Raw genomic sequence first — 20808 nt, forward strand, 5'->3', positions numbered from 1 at the left:
AATGATGCAATACATATTCAAATTAAGTTTCATGTTTAAACTTTGTATAGATTTATCCCAGCTAGATTTCTCTTCATCAAAGATATTGATTTTGTTAAACAAAAAAAGTAAAATCACAAAAATACTGAACTCCGAGGAAAATTCAAATAGGAAAGTCCTTAATCAAATGGCAAAATCAAAAGCTCAAACACATCAAACGTCGAATGGATAACAACTGTCATATTCCTGACTTGGTACAGGCATTTTCTCATGTAGAAAATGGTGGATTGAACCTAGTTTTATAGCTAGCTAAACCTCTCATTTGTATGACAGTCGCAACAAATTCCATTATATTGACAACGATGCGTGAACAAAACAAACAGACACAATAGGTAAAAATGTCAAAAATAGGGGTACAGCAGTCAACATTGTGTTATCATCTTAATCACTATAAAAACAAACAAATGTAACGAAGAAGCACAAAAAGGCATGCATCAAATTTAACATCCTCATTTTGCTTTTTTATTATACGATTTTATTTATCTATGTAAAATCCACCCATAAAGGATGGAAGGTTTTAAGTACTGGCGTAAAATCGCGCGTTTGGAATTCGCACAGGTAGACATTTAATAATTTTGTCTTTCAAAGTATGACGGGATACATTAGTACAGAGTCACGTAAAATGGATATCACAAATAACAGACTTAACAGTAAAAGTAATATTAATAAATAAAATAATTTTGTGGTTCAAAGTATGACAAGAAACAATTAAATTCCTATTGTAGAGATTGACAGCTCTAGAAAATATATGCAATACTATTTACATTGTAGCATTTCTTCTATTACTAACCGAAAGTTGTATTAGGAAGATATTGTAACCTCTACCTAATATCCATAAATTGTCGGGTTTGTTTCAAGGCTTATTTTCGAAAGTTGAAATAAATCAAAAATAAATCTATTCGATATTCGTAACATCTAAAGAGGAATTATTTTCAATATACAAAATTATTAATCTGTCGAAAAGAGTGTAAGTTTAAAGGAGAATGTAAGTAACCGGTGCATCCGACATCGTTTTGTGAAATACAAAAACAATAACAGGTATAGTAAAACAGAAGGGTATGTTCCTTGATTCATGGCTATCTCACATTTGAGAATAACAAGTAAAGAAGAATGTCAAAAATAATGTTAACAGATTAAAATCTCCCTTCACGGTTCCAATATTTCTGTCTACCATATTTGATGTGCTTTCCAACTCAATTAAATGGTTGTGGAAGGTCTGTCTATTCTTTATTTCAGATTTACTCCCACTTACGATTTCTCGGTATGTGTTACCATGAGTTCCACATGTTAGCTGTAATTCTTCATTACAGAAATCTTTACAGCTGTTGTTGGATGGTGACCAAAGGAGCCACTGTGTAAATAATGTAGATTGCTTCCTTTCTCCTAATAGTACGGTGACAAATAAGGTAAATTTGAAAATTTAATGGACCGAAATATCTCACGGCTAATTTTGGTCTTATTTTGTAGATAAATATAATATCCTTTGATTAAGGCATATCGTAGAGTGTCAAAGTGGTGCAGATTTTTTAAAACTGCGGTCAAAGGTCAAAAGGGGGGATTTTAAAAAATCGAAAATTTTAGACATTTTGGACAATTTCTCGGTAGTCTCTCATGTTAAATGAGAAATTTTTTCGATGGAAGCATGCGCTAGAAAGGCTCCACAAATACAGCTAGTCATATGAATGTCTGATTGCCAGATATTAGTGATACATACCCTCGCTTGCAACATGTAAGAAAATGAAACAAATATCTTTATCTACGAAAATTATCGACAAAAAATATTCATAATTAAGATTTAGCTATGCAATAATATATGGCCACCTATAAAGATATTTTTGGGAAAGTTTTGTTAAAATGCCATAAACAACAGAGGAGAAATAAGAACTGTAAAGTTAACACCCGGTCCATGATGTTATGAAAAAAATGATGAAAATTCTTGACTCTTTATTTAAACTTAAAAGGATGTTAGAACTATAATAATTAGTCTTCATGTTCATGACACTATAGTATATGAAGTTTTTTTTTTATATTGATAAATAAATCAGTACTAGAACAATAGCAAATTGAGAAGATGTGTCCCCCTTTTTTTATAAAACAACGACAGACATGGTTGTCGTTTGTTGATGTGGTTCATAAATGTTTCTCGTTTCTAGTTTTTTATATTGATTAGACCGTTGCAATGGTTTTACACTAATAGTTTTTTGGAGCCCTTACTGTTCGGTGTGAGCCAAGGCTCCATTTTGAAGACCGTACTTTGACCTATAATGGTTAACTTTTACAAATTTTGACCTGGATGGAGAGTTGTCTCATTGGAACTCAGACCACATCTTCTTATATCTATAAACAATAGAATAAATAGCAGACTTGAAAGCCCTATATATATGTGAACTACAAACAAAGATTCACAGGGATATTACGCTTCAAAAGTTGCTGTCTATGTATAATTATGATACACTAACACTAGACATCAATATGCACATCAATTAGAAAAGGTAACGGAATACTAGAAAAACAAAGTTGGATGTCATTGCATGGCGCCGAAAATACTCATGAGTTTATTCAGACCACCATGTACTGATTGACCATTGCTTCTGGGGTCATTTTGATCCGCGGTGAACTGATTTTCACTGCAACATATGTGTGAATATAAGAACCAGCTAGAATGACAAATTTTGATACATGCATGTTTTTCCCGACCCCATGTAATTGTTGTCCTTTGCCAATTTCGATTAGAGAAGACGTGTCGCATCCTGTAAGAGCGCGAGCTGCTGTTGGTGTGCCTGACATAAGGGGTCCAATAACTAAAAAGTTGCATATGTCGTGAATAGGTAAAACCTGTCTTGTGGCTTTGGTTGAAGAAACGACTCCAGTCTAAAATCACAATTCATCATGTTTGACATCTGAGGAAAAGACCTTATTAGAAATAAAACATAACTGTCATGATTTTAATATGATTCAACCCCTGTAATAACTTTTCAATATTTGTTCATCGGCAAAAAGAGGCGACAGAATAATTCTTATATCTGTCTCTTAAAAAAGTCACTTACAGATCCTACACAAAATTACTTCACAGTCTATAGATTTTGAAAAGATCCCGCTAGAAATATTTCGTCATGTTCTTGCAAATCAAAATCATTGTAGTGCGATAGTGCAAAGTTACAATGTACGTACAAATCTTGTTTATTTTCAGGTGCACAAAGACATTTCTTATAATCTCTAATTGATCTGCATTCATTGACTTGAAGAACAATTTGGATCTACCACCATTTAAAATAAACCTTGTCCCTTTGACGCCTTTAATAGCTGACTATGTGGTATGGGATTTGCTCATTGTTGAAGGTCGTGCGGTAACCTATAGTTGTAAATATCTGTGTCATTTGGTTTCTTGTGAAGAGTTGTTCCATTGGCAATCATACCACATCTCCTTTTTATATACACCAATGTCCGATGTAAGGGAAGGGTTGGGCGCCCGCTGACATCTTTAACCTCGATACATTCTGTATGTGGCTGTCCTAAGTCAGGAGCCTGTTATTCAGTTGTTGTTATTTGTTGCTGTTACATTTTTGTTGTTCGTTTATTATTTTGTACATTAATTATGCCGTTGTTTTTCTCGTTTGAAATGTTTTACATTTGTCAATTCGGACCCTTTATTGCTGACTATGCGGTAAGGGCTTTGCTTATTGTTGAAGGCCGTACGGTGACCTATAGTTGTAAATGTATGTGTAATATTTGATCTTTTGTGGAGATTTGTCTAATTGGCAATCATACCACATACTTTTTATATTATGGTTATAAAGCAGTCCAATCTCAATTACTGTTGTACCATTTTACATAAAGACTTTGGACAATACCAATACCATCTATCTGATCAGGGGTGTACTGGTTTTTCATAAAGGAATATCACACACTCAGCTAAAGTATACATTTCCGTTCAGTATCAAATGAGAGTGCATTTAATCATTATCCATTTGAAAATAATTGTCATCTACTAACCAGGCAAAATATTTATCAGAGAGTTTGGAATGCATTGTAAAGATAGAAATAATTTGAAATTTCGAACGATCGTAAAAAGCTTTCACAATTTGTTTTCGCAAAATGCAATATCTGTAAACAAATGTAACTGGAAAACTATACGACAATGAAAAGGTTGTTTTCTTTCTTTTACAAACAGATCATCATGTAGACTTTCTATTAGTATTTGAAAAGCAACATCATGCCCCGATTAATTTGAAGCATCAGAAGCAAATTATTTTTAATTTCATCAAGTAGTTCACAATGCATGCTGAATGTTGAAGCGGCTTGTCCTTGAAGTTATTTATGAAGAGTAAGGAATCTGATGTTCAGTAGTTGTCGTTTGTTGAATATGTGGTTCATAAGTGTTTTTCGTTTCTCGTTTTTTATATAGATTATACGGTTGGTTTTCCCGTTTGAATGATTTTACACTAGTAATTTTTGGGGCCCTTTATAGCTTACTGTTCGGTGTGAGCCAAGGCTCCGTGTTGAAGACCGTACTGTGACCTATAATGGTTTACTTTTATAAATTTTGACTTGGATGGAGAGTTGTCTCATTGGCACTCATACCACATCTTCTTAATAATTATATCTATAAACTTACCACTGGATGGCCTGCCTGATAATTTGCGTCATTTAAAACAATATCGGCACTCAAATGACTTGACATGCCTTAATTGCTTAGCTTGTATGACTTTTGCCTCCAGAATAGACATTTTTTACCAGTGTCATGGCATTCATGGTAATGTCATGAAGCGTGTTTAAACGAAAGTTGATTCATCATTACACGCATGGTTTTTTTCACTAATTCAAATGTATGAAAATGTTTTCTTCTTTGACATGTAAAGGGTTAATAACACGATCTAAGCTACTTTACTTGTTCTTAGTAAATGGAATAAGTGCTATTAATAATTTTCCGGAATTTTTTCGGAGTTGTTCCAATGTGGTTTAAAATTAGTCTTTTCGAAAAACAAGAATAAAAGCACCTCAAAAGTTATTAAACCTTAGCATCGGTACTTATTCAAGCACATAGACACAAATATTGATACAAATATATATTCTTTTTAATAAAACGTAAGAAAATGCATATTAAATTAACTGCATTTCATATGACAGGGGAAAATAGGAAAGGGGAACGTTACATGACTTATTGGGGTGCAAATTGAGAAGTAATACTGTTATGTGTTTAGTTTTATAAAAATGCTTGTAAAAGTTGATTTGTATGTTCTATCAGACTTCTATATATCAAAACTTCTTTATTATTAGTTGTTCCACTTTTTTGTGTGAAAATTTACTATTGGTGATATATATAAGAAATGTAATATACTTTGACAGACGGTAAGATTAAAAAAAATATTACATACACTTGAAAATCGTCCAATTCACTCAATGTTCATATGATATTTAAGTTTGATGTCAAATAAAAGCTGATGCATCACTCTTTCATCTGATACCAATTTTTTGATGATATCTTCATTCGGAAATTTATTATAAGCGTTCCCGTGTGAAAAAGAAAAAAATCCGAAAATCACACTTTATAACGCGATTTTACAAAAAACTGCACCGTGGGAAAACTCTACGACATGGCTAAAATGAAAGAATAATGTTTACTCTATCTTCATGCGAATTTTCAGCCGTGAGGTATTTCGGTCCATTAAACTCTTTAAAGAAGCGACTTTTTCCGATTTGTCACTCCACTATAAGCAGAGCAAATTGCGTTATCCAGGAGACAATGATTGCATAAATATGAAATATGAACATCAAAAACATGCAATGATTCAGAATTTGATCAGGAAATAATTGAATTAGTTTTTGATAAAAATGTAAGAAAGTAAGCGACGTTTATGCAATTTGGCGTTTTTATGTATATACATTTCTACTCAAGTGTACTTACTGTATGTTTGGACATCTGAGCTACACACGGGTGTCCAGTGGGAGGTTCACGTTCTGTTGCATTGGCTTTGTCCCAATCAAAAATCTTTATCAAAAGATAGTGCTAGTGAAGAGTATCTGATATTGATGAGTTAAACTTGACACTTGAAGCTATTCTTTTATGTCAAAACATTTATATTTTTGCTATTTCTATATAATATATAAAGTCTGAAAATAGCAACAATCCACTATCAGTCTATCTTGTCGTGGATTAATTTGAAAATAAACATATGCAGTTACAAAATTAGATTATATAAATGCCCAAGAATGCTTTAACACTTTCTTTTGAAAACATCACCTTTCAAATAATAGACATCAACCAAAACTAGGACACACAAGGTAGAAAACAAGGACAGATTTGAATGCACCAGCTACGTACTCAGGACTTCGATGGACTCAATGAAAGAGATGAATTACCGTTTTTGTTTTTCATAAATCGTGAATTCAATACTGTAACAATGTAAACAACACAATTATATCTGTTTGAACGAAATGTACGATAAGTTTCAAAAATTTCTAATGAACATCCGAATTCAACTGGATGGCTGTACACACTTGGTGAAGCTAGTTTGTCTAGCGAATTATTGCGTGAAAAATTAAGATATAACAACTATTTTAATAACACTCATTAGCATGTTAAAGTTACATTCTTAGGCATTTATATATATAGCATATATTTATTAACTTTAAAAAATCCTATCGGATCAAACAGTGCTCCCCTTTGTACTGACTTGATTATTTATTCGTTCGAGGCAGACTTTATATTAAGGAGCTTTTTAAGAAGATGGAAAAGAAGGATGAATTAGCCTTTAACTTCGCATTCTGCTATGATGATGATGTCCTCTCTCAGAATAATTTAAAATTTGGTGACTAAGTTAATTACATCCATCCCATTGAACTTAATATAAAGGATACACTGTTACAAAATTAATACAGTTAAATCTGTCTCATAACTTCACTCACATCTAGAAATTGACAATGAGGGTGAATGAGAACAAAACTTAAACTTTACGACACAAGAGACGATTTCAGCTACTAATTCTGAACTTTTCATTTCTCTAGCAACATTCCAGCAGCGCCTGCATATTGCATATATATCTCCTAATTGATGCGATATCACAGGGTTTGCATTTCATATCATGATTTCCTTGATAGAGGGTTGCTGCTCACAAGGAAGCTACTAAACCAAGAGTTCCAAGTGGTGAAGTTGAAATCATCCATTCGAAAATTTTACGGACGCCATCACGAGTTGGTTGACCATTATGGAATTTCTGTTTCACAGATGACGACGGAAATGTTCCAATTGTCGTAACTACAATTCCGTCCCCTTTTCCCCGAATGTGACCAACCGAATTAGATTTATCACCAGGTTTGTACTTACATGAGCAACACGACCGGCGCCAGGTGTGGAGCAGGATCTACTTACGCTTCCGGAGCACTTGATATCACCCCAGGGTTTTTGGTGAGACTCGTTTTTCTCGGTCTTTGGTTTTCTATGTTGTGTTTTATACATGTATCCTGTTATTTGTCTCTTTGGTCTTTTTTGTTTTAAGCCATGGCGTCGTCAAATTATGAGTTTGAATGTCGCCTTGGTTTCTATCGCCTCTCTTTTACGTATATGTTCTACTTGTCGTATTCTCAATCAAGTCTTCTTTCCTCGATTTTGACATACCGAATGGTTATCACCAGATGTTTACTTGGCATGATCAAAGAAAAACAGGAACTGCTTACCCTTCTGGAATGCCATTATTTACCCCCTGGTTTTCGGTGGCGTCCTTATGTGTTTAATACCTTAGAGTTCTGTATTTTTTGTTATACATTGTTTTTCAGTATTTACCCATTTTTCTGCGTAGTGTTTTGAGTGCTGCTGTGTAACTTTTTGACGTTTATATAGCCAAGTCGTTGTCATTTTATTTCTTGAACATGTTTTTTATTGACCCTATATATAGTTATCTTCTCCTTTTTCGGCTGTTCCTTTATACTAGTAACTGAAAACACGTAGCTCTTCTAAATAATGGATACTGTATTTTTATATGCATTGCAAACAAGGAAAATTGAGCATATTGACGATATTTATTATAATTTATGTAATTAATATTACGAAACTAATATTTTCAAACTTTTAACAAGGAAGGTGAACAAGGACCTTACAGAAATAATTGTCATTCGTTAATTAAGCAGTTGGGGAATATAGGTGGTGTATGTCCTTGAACTGATGGCCAATTAGAGAGAGGAAAAAATGTTTGATATATTTACAACTCTTTTAATAATTTTCTTGTTCTCTTTTACTATAACAAATTAAAACAATTGCAAGCTCTTCAACCCCAAGTTCTAGTTAGTATAAGGTAGATATAATGTATATGTTCTAACAATTTTTATTACGTGACATACACAACTTTGCTGGATTCTTTCCCGGAATGGCACCAAAAGATTCTTATGATTATTATGAGGAAAGACAAACACCTCAAATGCAACTAGTGCGTATTCTCAATAATGCTCATAAGTAATGATATTTGAAGGTAGAGACACAAACAATCGGTCATTTCAAATGTAAAGAAGAAGAGGAGCACAAAAACACGAACTAAAGGTATTGGAAGAGTATAAATCCTAACCAAAACTGGGGTATTATTATGAATGTTAACTTACATACCACAACAAGAAGTAAAATAGCTTGATTTTCTGTTTTTATACTCTAGCTTATCTCTTAGTCTTTGCATATACTGGAATCGTGACTATTCATATTGATAATTTATTAAGATCATGAACAATAAATAAAGGCAACAGTAGTATACCGCTGTTCAAAAGTCATAAATCGATTGAGAGAAAACAAATCCAGGTTACAAACTAAAACCGAGGGAAACACATCAATCAATATCTTTCATGGTATTGAATTAATCTTGTTTTTCCAGAAACGGTCACATGTTATGGCCATAAGAAAAATGAATGTCCGAAGAATTTTCTCTTGGATTATATGAGAAATATGTACTAACACTTCTACAGAAACACCCAAATCAATAGAAACCAGAAATTTCTATTATAAGGTTATAGTTTTTTTTTGCTTTCATGTTATCAGTTAGTCGACCAATAAGCCTGGCAGGACAGTTTTAATTTTCTACTGAATCTATTAAAGTCTGGTTTTAGTTCTTTGTAAATATTGCCATAGTCTGGGAATTAGTTTATACTGAAACGTTTGAAAGGTATACTGAAAGATCTCCTAGAACCATTTGTGACCAAATATGACAAAAAAGCTTACGTTTCTTGCGAACTGCTACAGTAATGAAACCAGATATTCCAGTAGTTTGTTTCATAAGAGACGCCAATGGAAAATATGTAAAACAAATTGTTTTATAGAACTTTGTACCAGTCAATGACATATGATTAGGGAGAGCCTGTAGTTTTGTGTTTATTCATATTTATAGATAAAAGCTACACATCAGTTCTAGTTTATAGAAAAAATAAGATGTAATGGTAATTTTTTTTTATTTCATTAAAGGCAAATCTAACCAATCCAAGACTTGCAGGCAGAATTGGAGATGGTGTGCACCATGTTATTCTCATCTGCAAGAAAATATATAACATTTAATAACACTTACACGAGCTAAAAATAATCTCATTCATTTAAAATAATTACTTAGTCAGTCACTCTTTAATACTGTCAGAAACATCTTGCAAATCTTTCTCTGGACTACTTTTCTATCTGCCATTGTACTATTTCTTGATCTTAAATCAGGTGTACCGATTTTTTTTTATTAGAAGGTTTAAAGTTACAGGTACTTATTGGTGACCATATTCAGACTATTTTCCTCTTTCTTAAATCCATTTCTTCCCTCGAATTTACAGTATTTGTCACCCTAAGCCTCAACATGAGGGCACAAGTGGGACAAAGGTTTGTTTTGTCCCTTTTCAATTATCATTTGTAAAACTCAGTAATAAATCTGAAAATATAGTACACTGACTTTTACAATATTGATAAAATCTATAATCAGTATTTAGCCTGACTTTTATTATCACTATTATTTGTCTTCCTCGTTTTCGTATTTTGTTATATAGCATTGTCAATATAAAAATAAGAAGACTGCAAATGAGACAACTCTCCACAAGAGACCAAATGACATAAAAAAATTAACACCTATCGGTCACCGTACGACCTTCAACAATGAGCAAAGCCCATACCGCATAGTCAGCTATAAACGGCCCCGAAATGACAAATGTTAAACAATTCAAACGAGAAAACTAACGGCCTGATTTATGTACAAAATAATGAATGAAAAACAAATATGATATACAACAACAAACGATCGACAACCACTGAATTACAGGCTCCTGACTTGGGACAGGCACATACAGAATGTGGCGGGGTTAAACAGGTTAGCGAGCGTCCAACCCTTCCCTAGCCTGGGACAGTGGTGTAACAGTACAACGTATGAACAAACTATAAAAATCAGTTGAAAAGGGCTTAACTCATTAGATAGATACAAAGCACAAAAACAAGTAACAAAAACAGAGTGGACGTGACAGGGTACTTATACATCCCCACAACAAAAAGACACTATAAGTACTGATCTGATAGTACTCGCAGTTACTGACAGCTAGTTCAAAGCCAATAACAACTAAGAAAAAAAAATCATGCATCTAAGACTATAAACATGACCTTGTGCAATGCCAAGATACAGGTATCGACAGATTGTAGAGCCATGAATATGCATATGTATATAAAAATAATATTTAGTTTGATTTAATTTACTGATAACAAAATCAATATTAATACCAATAAAAACAATATTCAAAGATTTAATTACAGTGTTGAATTGGTAACCTTGTAGAGAAAGTTTATTTAAAAGATCGATAAGGTTACCCGGATCGTTTCTAAATTTCCAGGCTAGGTAAACAACATCTCTGTAAAAATTAGGATGTGCTATCCCGTTTGAAATAAGTTTTCTACAGGTACAACCCAACTTCAAAACCAAATCTTTATATCTATGGAAGAATTTAGTAAAGGTTTTAAGTAATTTGAGGTAACGAAATCCCTGACTTAATAATTTATCAGTAATACATAGATTATGTTCGTTGAAATCCAAACCGTCAAAACAGACGCGGGCATAGCGAACAAGTTGTGATATATAAACACTGTAAGATGGTGCCAAAGGAACATCACCGTCCAAAAAACGAAAATTAACAATAGGGACAGTTTGTTTTTGACATAATTTTGAATATCCCTTTGGAATATATCTACTATTATTACCATTATTGTTTTGTCAAGTTAATGAGTTCCACAGTACCGTTTTTAGTTTTTATTTGTTTTCGTTTAGTTTGTATTCGATATTTTTTTCAACAATTAGCGTTTCAGATGCGTTTACTTACCAAGTTTTTTGTTATAGTCCATACGTCTGCAATATGAGCATGGTCCAGTATATGTATGGTGGTCAGCACCACATAGATATTCGTGTTCTCTTGGACAGTTCCATAAATGCCCGGTGCTTCCTTCTCCTGCTATGGAACCATGGGTCATATATGAACTACAGTCGATCTAAAAAAGTTATAGTAAATCATTGTATGTTTAATGTATGATGAAAAACCACTAGACTGCGTTTACACCAGTAAAGCAATGTTCTTTACACCAATTCATGCTCGAAAGAGAGATTTCTACTTCCAAAATTCGAGCCTTTTTTTTTCGTTCAACAATTAATATAATTTATTTAATCTTGATATACATTAACTCATTTATCCGGAGAATGCCATAAAGGAAAAAAAAAACCAGAACATGGACCGTTAATTAACGCAGGATGGCTATAATTCACTCTAACAGCCACTAGTGTTAGTTTTCTTAGTTACATGTTCATTAAAATGCGTATTCTAACCGTTGTTGTTGTTGCATATATAGCTCATGTAAACAATTATATAGGAGAAGCTCTGTCATGTCATATTTATCACAGGAACGTCTGAAAGAAGAAGAATATAAGGATATTTAGAAAACGGTTCCCAATCATCAAATAAAAATATAAAGATCATCGGCGTTCTCCTGTGAGCAAAATTAAGATATTTCAGATATTTGAACTTCATGAATGCACAAAACAAATTTGGTGCTTCTATAAAACATATTTTTTGCAGTTTCCTGTATCTTATCTACATTTTCATTATAACGTGTATCCTAACCATTGTTGTTGATGCATAAGGATCTGTCCCGTCACATGAACCATTGTGTGCCATATGATATCTATCTGATAAAGTACTAGATAGATGGGAATATTTACATCCATACATGGTCAACCAACAAGGATTTTCTGGAAATAAAAAACATGATTGACCAATATAATAAAAAATGACAAGTATTAGTTATCAATATACAAAAAATAACTACTAGTACGATTAGTTATTTGCTTTTAGCATTACCAATAAAGCATATAACGTTTTATTTGTTTTTGCTTGTTTTATAATATATATATAGTTCTTTGATTTATCAGCCACCAGCATTTATCTATATAAATGATTTGAAACAAGAAGACGATATTGCCTTTAAATTTACTAACACTTTGGATCTTTAGATTTTCACCCTGGCTAAACAACTGATATTTAGTTTGTTCTATACATGCGTTTACTTTGAGGCTACTTACTAAATGTGATATTCCCTGTACTACACACGGGATCTAGGTGATTGTCGCAGGTGTGTGGACAGTTTTTGTCCATCTCAGTACATTCACCAGAGTGAGCATAACTAACATGATCTCCTGTTTTAGTTGCTTCACAATTTGCCAAGCTTAGGAAACATCTATTATCTGAAAATGATCAAATACATATTCACATCAAATTTCGTGTTTCTATTGATTTATCCAGCTAGATGTCTACTTCGTAAAAATTGTTCCACCATCAAATACATTGATTTTGACAGTATTTTAAACAAGTGGAGATTATTGATAGCTCTTGAAAATCTGTAATTCTATTCACACTGTAGCATTTCTATTCCTAACTGAAAGTGTATTTTGAAAGATGTTGTTCCCGCTACCTAATATTTATCAATTGTCGGATTTGTTGTCAAGGCTTTTTTTTAAGTTCTATAAAACAAAAATAGATCCATAAGATTTTCCTGACAGAGCAGACAAGATAAAAGTTTTTTTTAATATACAAAATCATTAATCTGTTGAAAAGGGTGCTTGTAAGTTTATGGGAGGATGTAAATGAACTCTGTACACGACCTCGGTTTTGTGGAACATAGAAAAAATACCAGGTAACGGTAAAACCAGTGTAGGAAATGGTCCTTGTTTCATTGTGGCTTCAGTACATTTGAGATAAACAAGTCGAGGAGAATGTAAAGAAGAAAGTTAACACATTTAATCCCCCTTCGAAGTTCTAGTATTTATATTTACCATATGCATTTTATTGTTCTAACTCGCTTAATGGTTTTTTCCAGGTCTGTCTATTCTTTATTTTACGGTTTACTCCCTCCCACTCACGATTTCTCGTTAACCTATTTTGACTAAATTAGAACTACTCGCATCAAAAAACGGATACAACTTACGGTAGGTGTTACCATCAGTTCCACATGTTAGCTGTAATTCTTCATCACAGACATCTTTACAGTTGTATGACGAATGAATTGGTGGTCGGTGGGTAACATGGTGACTACAGGAGCCACGATGTGAATAATGTAGATTGGTTCCTTTTGCCTTAGCATAGCACATTGCAACACTCAGGAGACACTGATTGCCTAAAAATAATTATCCAAACATCAAAAGAGAGTAATCATTTGAACAATAGATTATATTAGGAATAATTGAACTAATTTTGAATAAAATTAGAAGCAGCAAGTAAGCGACGTTTAAACATTTAATTTTTTTTTTTTTGTATTTACATTTCTACTTACTATATGTTTTGCCATCTGAACCACACACGGGTGCGTACTGGGAAGTACAAGTTCTGTGGCATTGGCTTTGTCCTAACGCAAAATCTGAAAAAGATAGGAAATGCGTGAAGAGTTTCTGATATTGACCAGTTAAACATCGATATATGGTGATAAAGAAATTCTAGAGGAACAAACTGTGCCCCTCTTCGTAGTGAATTGTTCATTTATTTGTATGAGACAGACTTTATACAAGAGCTTCTAAAGAAAAATGCAAAGAAGCTAGCATTATCGCTTAACTTCTCGTACTGAGGATGTCCTCGCATTGCATTGTTCAATGCTTGGTGACTAAGTTGATCGCATCTATCAAGTTGAACTTGAAATAAAGGATACCACATATAAAGTTAATAGATATAGGAAGATGTGGTATGAGTGCCAATGAGACAACTCTCCATCCAAGTTACAATTTATAAAAGTAAACCATTATAGGTCAAGGTACGGCCTTCAACACGGAGCATTGGCTCACACCGAACAGCAAACTATAAAGGGCCCCAAAAAATTACTAGTGTAAAACCATTCAAACGGAAAAACCAACGGTCTAATCTATATAAAAACGAGAAACGAGAAACACGTATGAACTACACAAACAGACGACAACTACTGTAATCAGATTCCTGACTTAGGACAGGTGCAAACATTTGCAGCGGGATTAAACGTTTTAATGGTACCAAACCTTCTCCCTTTTCTGAAACAATAGTATAACATCACAACATAGAAAAACACACTATAAAATATCAATTGGAAGGCTTAACTCAATAAAAAAAACGTAAATTAACACACAATGAACGAATAAATTTGACCTGTGACACCTGAATGCAAATACACAGTTAATAAAAAAATTACAAGGGATAAATAATTAAAGTCAAAAGTAAATAAACAGGTTTAAACAAAGTATGATATCACTGTGAAATGTCAAACAATTTTTAGAAAATCATCACTTTTGAAGAAACCTGCGTAATATTATACACAGGTAAATGAAAATAATTTTGTTTAAGTCTGCTCATATGTTGACTGACATCTAGGAATTGACAATGAGGATCGGTTGAGAACTAAACTTTACGACAAAAGAAATGATTTCCATTTTACCATTATAAACTTTCCATTTCATCGTAGCAATTCCAGTAGCACCTGCATATGGACTTTATACTATTTTCCATGGCTTACGTTTCCTATTTTTATATCCTTGGGTTGCGGCTCAAAAGGAAGCTATTGCACCAAGGGATTTTAAAATAAAGTTAAGTCACTCCTCCTAAAATTTTACGGACGTCATCACGATTTCGTTGACAACTGCGGATATGTGCTACTTGTCGTATCCACAATCCCTTATTTTGAGATACCGAATGATTATCGCCGGACGTTTACTTGCCACGACCAACCGGGACGACGGGATCCATAGGTAAATAGGAACTTAACCTTCTGGAGCACCTGAGGTCACCCCTGGTTTTCGTTGGCGTTCTAATGTGTTGGTCAATGTTTTGTGTTATTTGGTTTGTCTTTTCGATGTTTTCATTGTCATGGTGTTTTAAACTTAAGGTTTTTTATTGAACCTTGGTATCTTCTCCTTTTTCAGCTGTTCATATATAACGGAAAACACGTATAGATCTTCTAAATAATGGATACCATATATATATTGTTCTCATTACATGTTTTCTCGACACTCAGTGTTGTTAAAAGGTTTAAAATATTAGTTCCGTAATATTAATTACATACTTTAGAAAATGCCTGTAACAAGTCAGGAATATGACAGTTGTTATCCATTCGTTTGGTGTGTTTGAGCTTTTGATTTTGCCATTTGTTTAAGGACTTTCCGTTTTGAATTTTCCTCGGAGTTCGGTATTTTTGTGCATTTACTTTATACATTATAATAGGTATAATCAACATTACTACTTGACAATGCATATATGAGACCTTACAAAAAATGATTGGCATTCGTGGATTGAAATTTTGGTGTATATAGGTGGTGTGAACCCTTAAACTATTCACCGATTAGAGAGGCATATGTCAAGGTCTAACATTAGATTCTTGCTTTTTTTTCTTTTTTACAATCATCAGTTTAAGGAAGAGCTCGTCGGACTCTTAACTTAGAGTAATATAAGGTGGATACAATTGTTTACACAGTCATGACACTATAACCATTTTTTTCTTTAGAACGGCGTCAAAAGCTTGTTATTGTTATTATTGGAGAGACTACCACCACAAACACAGAAAGGTTGTATTCTCAAAAATAAGAATAAGTAATTATATTTCATGGTATACACGAAAACAATTCGTCTTTTTTAATGTGAACAGGCGAAAAAAAGCACACACACACAGACTCGAAACACAAAACTAAAGACATTGTAGCATCATAAATCCTAGTTAGAACCAGGGTTGTATTATGAATGTTAACTTACCAACAACAGCAAGAAGTAAAATTGACCACAGCATGGTGCCTGCTTTTTTCTGTTCTGGGCTCTAGCTTATCTCTATATCTTTAAATATACTGGAATCGTGACTGTTCGTATTGATAAGGTTATTTAGATCATGGACAATAATTTATTATATCTTATTACGTACAGCTTTACAGAAACTGTTGTCATTTAATTCATGACCGATGAACTCCCAGCAAATTATCATACTCGTCCGCTATTTGTTTAAGTTTTATCCTCCAAAGATTTGTTTAGTTTATATAAATCAGCTTTCATTGTTGTTCTAGATCTCAAATTGTTTAAATTTCACCGAAACTCGTCACTAGTTATGGCTATAAAATAAACTTGAATGTTCAATAACCTTGAAATGTAAGTCAATACTAATTCACTGCTTAAGATGCATTTCAAGATCAAGTTTTATGATTAATGGTAATTTAGGGAACGAGATGTAAAAACGGATTAAAACGTCAATAAACTAGTAAGTCAATATAGTCAAAAACAAAGGCCAGAGTAGCATACGTTTGGCAGTAGACTGTTATGATACCAAAGATGAATCCCTAGACTATTATATGATTTTAGTTCATCTAGTACCAGAGATCTGAACTCGACCGAAAAAATTTTCAAAGTCAATAAAACCTAAACTATAAGCCAGATTTGCTCTCTTTATGTGGGAGGCAAAATTTAATAAACTAGTAAGTCAAAAAAGCTCAAAATATAGGCCAGAGTAACATACATTTGGCAGGAGATTGTTATGATACCAAAAATGAATCCGTACACTATTATATGATCTTATGTCATTTAGTACCAGAGATCTAAAATCGAAGGTAAAACTTTATCAAAGTCAATAAAACCAAAACTATAGGCCATATTTGCCCTCTTTTTGTGGGATGGTGCAAATGTATGAACTCGACTGCACATCATAATTAGTCAATAAAGCATAAAATGTAGATAAGAGTGACCTAGCATTGATAGTAAATTGTCACACTTCCTTAGATGTATTCATACATTCATTGTAGTTCAGTTAATATCTGGGAAGTTAATTTACTCGAACCTTAAACTTGGTAAGTATAAAGCCAATGTCACTTAAACATGATACATTTATTGGTCATTTGATATTCCTTCAATAGTATATGTCCAGTCTCTTCAAGATGCATCTGTACACCAAATTATATATGTATGTTTTAACTTGTGTTAATGATTAATCTCGTTGACCTCTGTGTATGTTTTGGTTAAACAATTGACCTTGTTGTGTGTGTTTTTGGTGGGTTTTTTTTACTCAGATACTAAATTGACCTCTATATGTGTGTTTTTGGTTATCATTTGTTAGTGAGTTATTAAATTTACCTCTGTATACGTGTATTGGTTATCTTATGTTACGGAGTTACTTAATTGACCCCTCATGTGTTTTGTTCATCTTGTTGTAGTTATTTAATTGACCTCTATGTTTTGGCTATTTTTTCACTGAGTTTTTTTAATTTACCTCTGTAACTGTGTTTTAATTGGTTTTCTGGTGTTACGCAGTAATTTAATCGGTGTCTTTCTCCTATTCCCACTTTTTAAAAATCACTATACCTTCTCTTCCAAAATGCAAATAACAATAGATGTTTTCATAAATAATTTGTTTTTATAACAATCAAGGTTAATTAAAAATTCACATAAGATTTAACTGTATTTTTATTTAAAAAGAAAACATATTTCTTACACTGTTTGAGTATATTATTTAAAATAAAATAAAAATGTATACACTGTTTATTTGTAATATGTTTTTTCTTCTTCAAAGAATAACCTTAAAATAAAGAATATGGCAGATAAATAAATGTAAGATTAAAAAATCATTGAATTTGTAAACCTTAAAAATTGTCATCCGAACAAATACATTGATGATAGATAATATTAAAAAAAAAATTTCCCATCTTGCAAGATTTCCATGTACAACAAACGTAAGAAGAACCTACCAGTTTTACCAAAAACATTGATGAAATCAACAAAGAGGGTATTTGGGCACGTACTACCAACTGCTAACAGACGACAACATAGTTGGTGTATGTTAATTAATCTTCAGTACTCAAAAGAATTTAACACATTATCAGCAGCAGATATCATTATCTAGTATGGTGAAGGTACATTTTACTCCTGTCCAAGCCTATTCTCCAAACTTTACACATTTCACGCAATGGTTGACGGTGCAATGTATCCACTGGTACACAGTTTACTTCCAGCCAACAGCGAACTAGCATACACAAGGTTCCTGACTTTACTCAAAGATGTATGTATATGTCACCAACACCAACTACAAATTCAGCCTACCACTATCTTCCTGGACTATGAAGTCGTCACCCGAAACGCAGCATATTATGTCTTTCCTTACATCAACGCAAACCACTGTTTTTTCCAATACACACAATGCATCTGGAGAAAAGCACAAGGAACAGGGATTATGGTTCCATATAAGAAAGACAACAACATTCATCAACTAATACGCCATGCCGCTGTCCTTCCACTTGTACCTACTGCTGAGGTCGAAGACGTGTGATTTTAATAATGCCCTAAACGAAATAGATCAGATTGATACTAACATCAACTACACGCCCTTTACAGACTATGTAACAAAATACTGATGGGACCATTACACAACAGAGGGACTGAGGACTACACACCATCTTGAGGGATAGCTTTAGCAAGCTGAAGAAACATGTACAGCACCCATATCCAAACATCTTTAAACTTATAAAAACTACTGAAACATTACCGTTTGGTGATGCAACCTAGATCACACCTTATTCACGTTGAATAGATAAATAAACTTTTATTAATAGACTTATATACAGTGAATTTCTAATGCGTGTGCTACAATGTGTGATTTGTTTTAGTGCTGTTAAATTGTATTGTTTGTTTCATATTATAATGCTTCCTTGAATTTACTGTTGAATTTGCGTTATAAAAGATATAAGATAATTTTCTCATAATTTGTTTCCATTTCTCTCATATTTATTTAAATTAAAAACACAAAAATCATACACATACAAAAATAACCTATTACCTATCCAAAAAAACACTTGTCAATTAAAAGTTGATTAAACAATGTTTATACAGTATAATCCTCTGTTTGCATAAGTTTTCCCCCTATTCCCACATGAAATTTTAACTTTTCTTACCAGATTTTAAAAAGTGGGAATAGGAGGAATGAACCATTTAATCGAGATCTGCATGTGTTTTGGTTATCTTGTTGTATAGAGTTATCTAATTGGCCCCTGCATGTGTTTTGTTATCTTATGTTACAGAGTTATTTGGTTGACCTTCTGAATGTGTTTTTGATTATCTTGTTGTACAGTAATATAATTTACCTGTGTGTGATATGGTTATCTTGTGTTACCGAGTTTTTTAATTGACCTCTGTGTATGTGTTTTGGTTTTCTTGTGTAACCGAGTTATTTGATTGACCCCTGTATGTGTTTTTGGTTATCTTGTGTTATTGATTTATTTGATTGACCTCTGTATGTGTTTTAATTATCTTAAATTACAAAGTTATTTGATAGATCTATGTGTCTATTGATTTGGTTTTGTGGTGGTACAGAGTTATTTGGTTGACCACTGTATCTGTGTTTTGGTTTGCTGGTGCTATGCAGTTACTAGTATTTGATTGACCTCTGTATGTGTTTTGGTTTTCTTGGGTTACAAAGTTGTTTGATTGACCTCTGTATCTGTGTTTTGTTTATCTGTATGTGTTGTGGCAATCTTGTTTAACAGGATTATTTGATGGACTTCTGTATTGGTGTCTTGGTTATCTTCTGTTATTTAGTTATTTGATTGACCTCAGTATGTGTGTTTTGTCCATCTTATGTTACAGAGTTCTAGTCGGATTGAGATTTATGCCATGCATATTTGTATTCTTTATCATTGGTCTTATTTCTGTATCAGAGTTCATTATATGGATTAATTTATAGAACATTAATTTTTGCAATCAGATGAATCTATGAAATTGATTTTTTAATAGCAAACAAATTGCAAATTAATTCCCAATTTGCAATCCAATTTTTCTTTTTTTGTCCTTAATTTTTAATCATTACCCTTGTAGCTAATTTTCATTCCAAAGAAACTAAAGCTAACCTGAAATGAGGTCAGATTAATGTAACATCTATCTGTTAAATACATATGCATACCTAACTATGAGGCTGTATGTTTATTAGTTTCTAGCTGCAGACACATGTACCTAAATGCAGATGTGGCCACTAGAGATACTTAAACAGTTCCTCAACTTAACTAAGCTATTCATAAACTATTATACCATAATTTGGTAGTCAGTCAACAATTAAAGTAAAGTCAAAGCTTAATCCATGTGTAAGATTAAAATAGGCTCCAAAATGCACTAGCAATAAGCCAAATTTATTTGGTTTAGTTATATCAGTGTCCATTTATATTGATTTAATCATGAAAACTTAACATAGATTTTTCAAGTCAATGTACCTTTAAAAGAGGTCCAGGACAACACATATACTAGATTTAAACTGCATGACATAAGGTACAT

The 20808-nt window shown here is 32.9% G+C and overlaps 1 protein-coding gene across 1 annotated transcript; it reads right to left on the reverse strand.

The window, feature by feature from the left end:
• Positions 1–9445: 9445 nt before the first annotated feature.
• Positions 9446–16352, reverse strand: LOC127708590 (ovomucoid-like). The gene is made up of 7 exons (XM_052213579.1): positions 16270–16352; positions 13841–13924; positions 13496–13684; positions 12594–12755; positions 12136–12263; positions 11344–11509; positions 9446–9540 (listed from the first exon to the last, which is right to left on the reverse strand). Exons 1-7 carry the CDS (start codon positions 16301–16303, stop codon positions 9482–9484), a joined length of 822 nt encoding a protein of 273 aa, XP_052069539.1. The 5' UTR covers positions 16304–16352; the 3' UTR covers positions 9446–9481.
• Between the last annotated feature and the right edge of the window lie 4456 nt (positions 16353–20808).

This window comes from Mytilus californianus, unplaced genomic scaffold, assembly GCF_021869535.1.
Source record: "Mytilus californianus isolate M0D057914Y unplaced genomic scaffold, xbMytCali1.0.p SCAF_7, whole genome shotgun sequence".
NCBI classification, from domain to species: Eukaryota; Metazoa; Mollusca; class Bivalvia; order Mytilida; family Mytilidae; genus Mytilus; species Mytilus californianus.

Excerpts from the sequence above, each read along its gene's own strand:
- LOC127708590 (XM_052213579.1), bottom strand. The coding sequence starts at position 16,303 with ATGCTGTGGTCAATTTTACTTCTTGCTGTTGTTG. Across the intron at positions 12,756-13,495 it reads AACTGATGGTAACACCTACC|ATAATAGATGTTTCCTAAGC; the intron begins GTAAGTTGTATC and ends GATCATTTTCAG. Across the intron at positions 11,510-12,135 it reads CTTATGCATCAACAACAATG|ATCGACTGTAGTTCATATAT; the intron begins GTTAGGATACAC and ends TAACTTTTTTAG.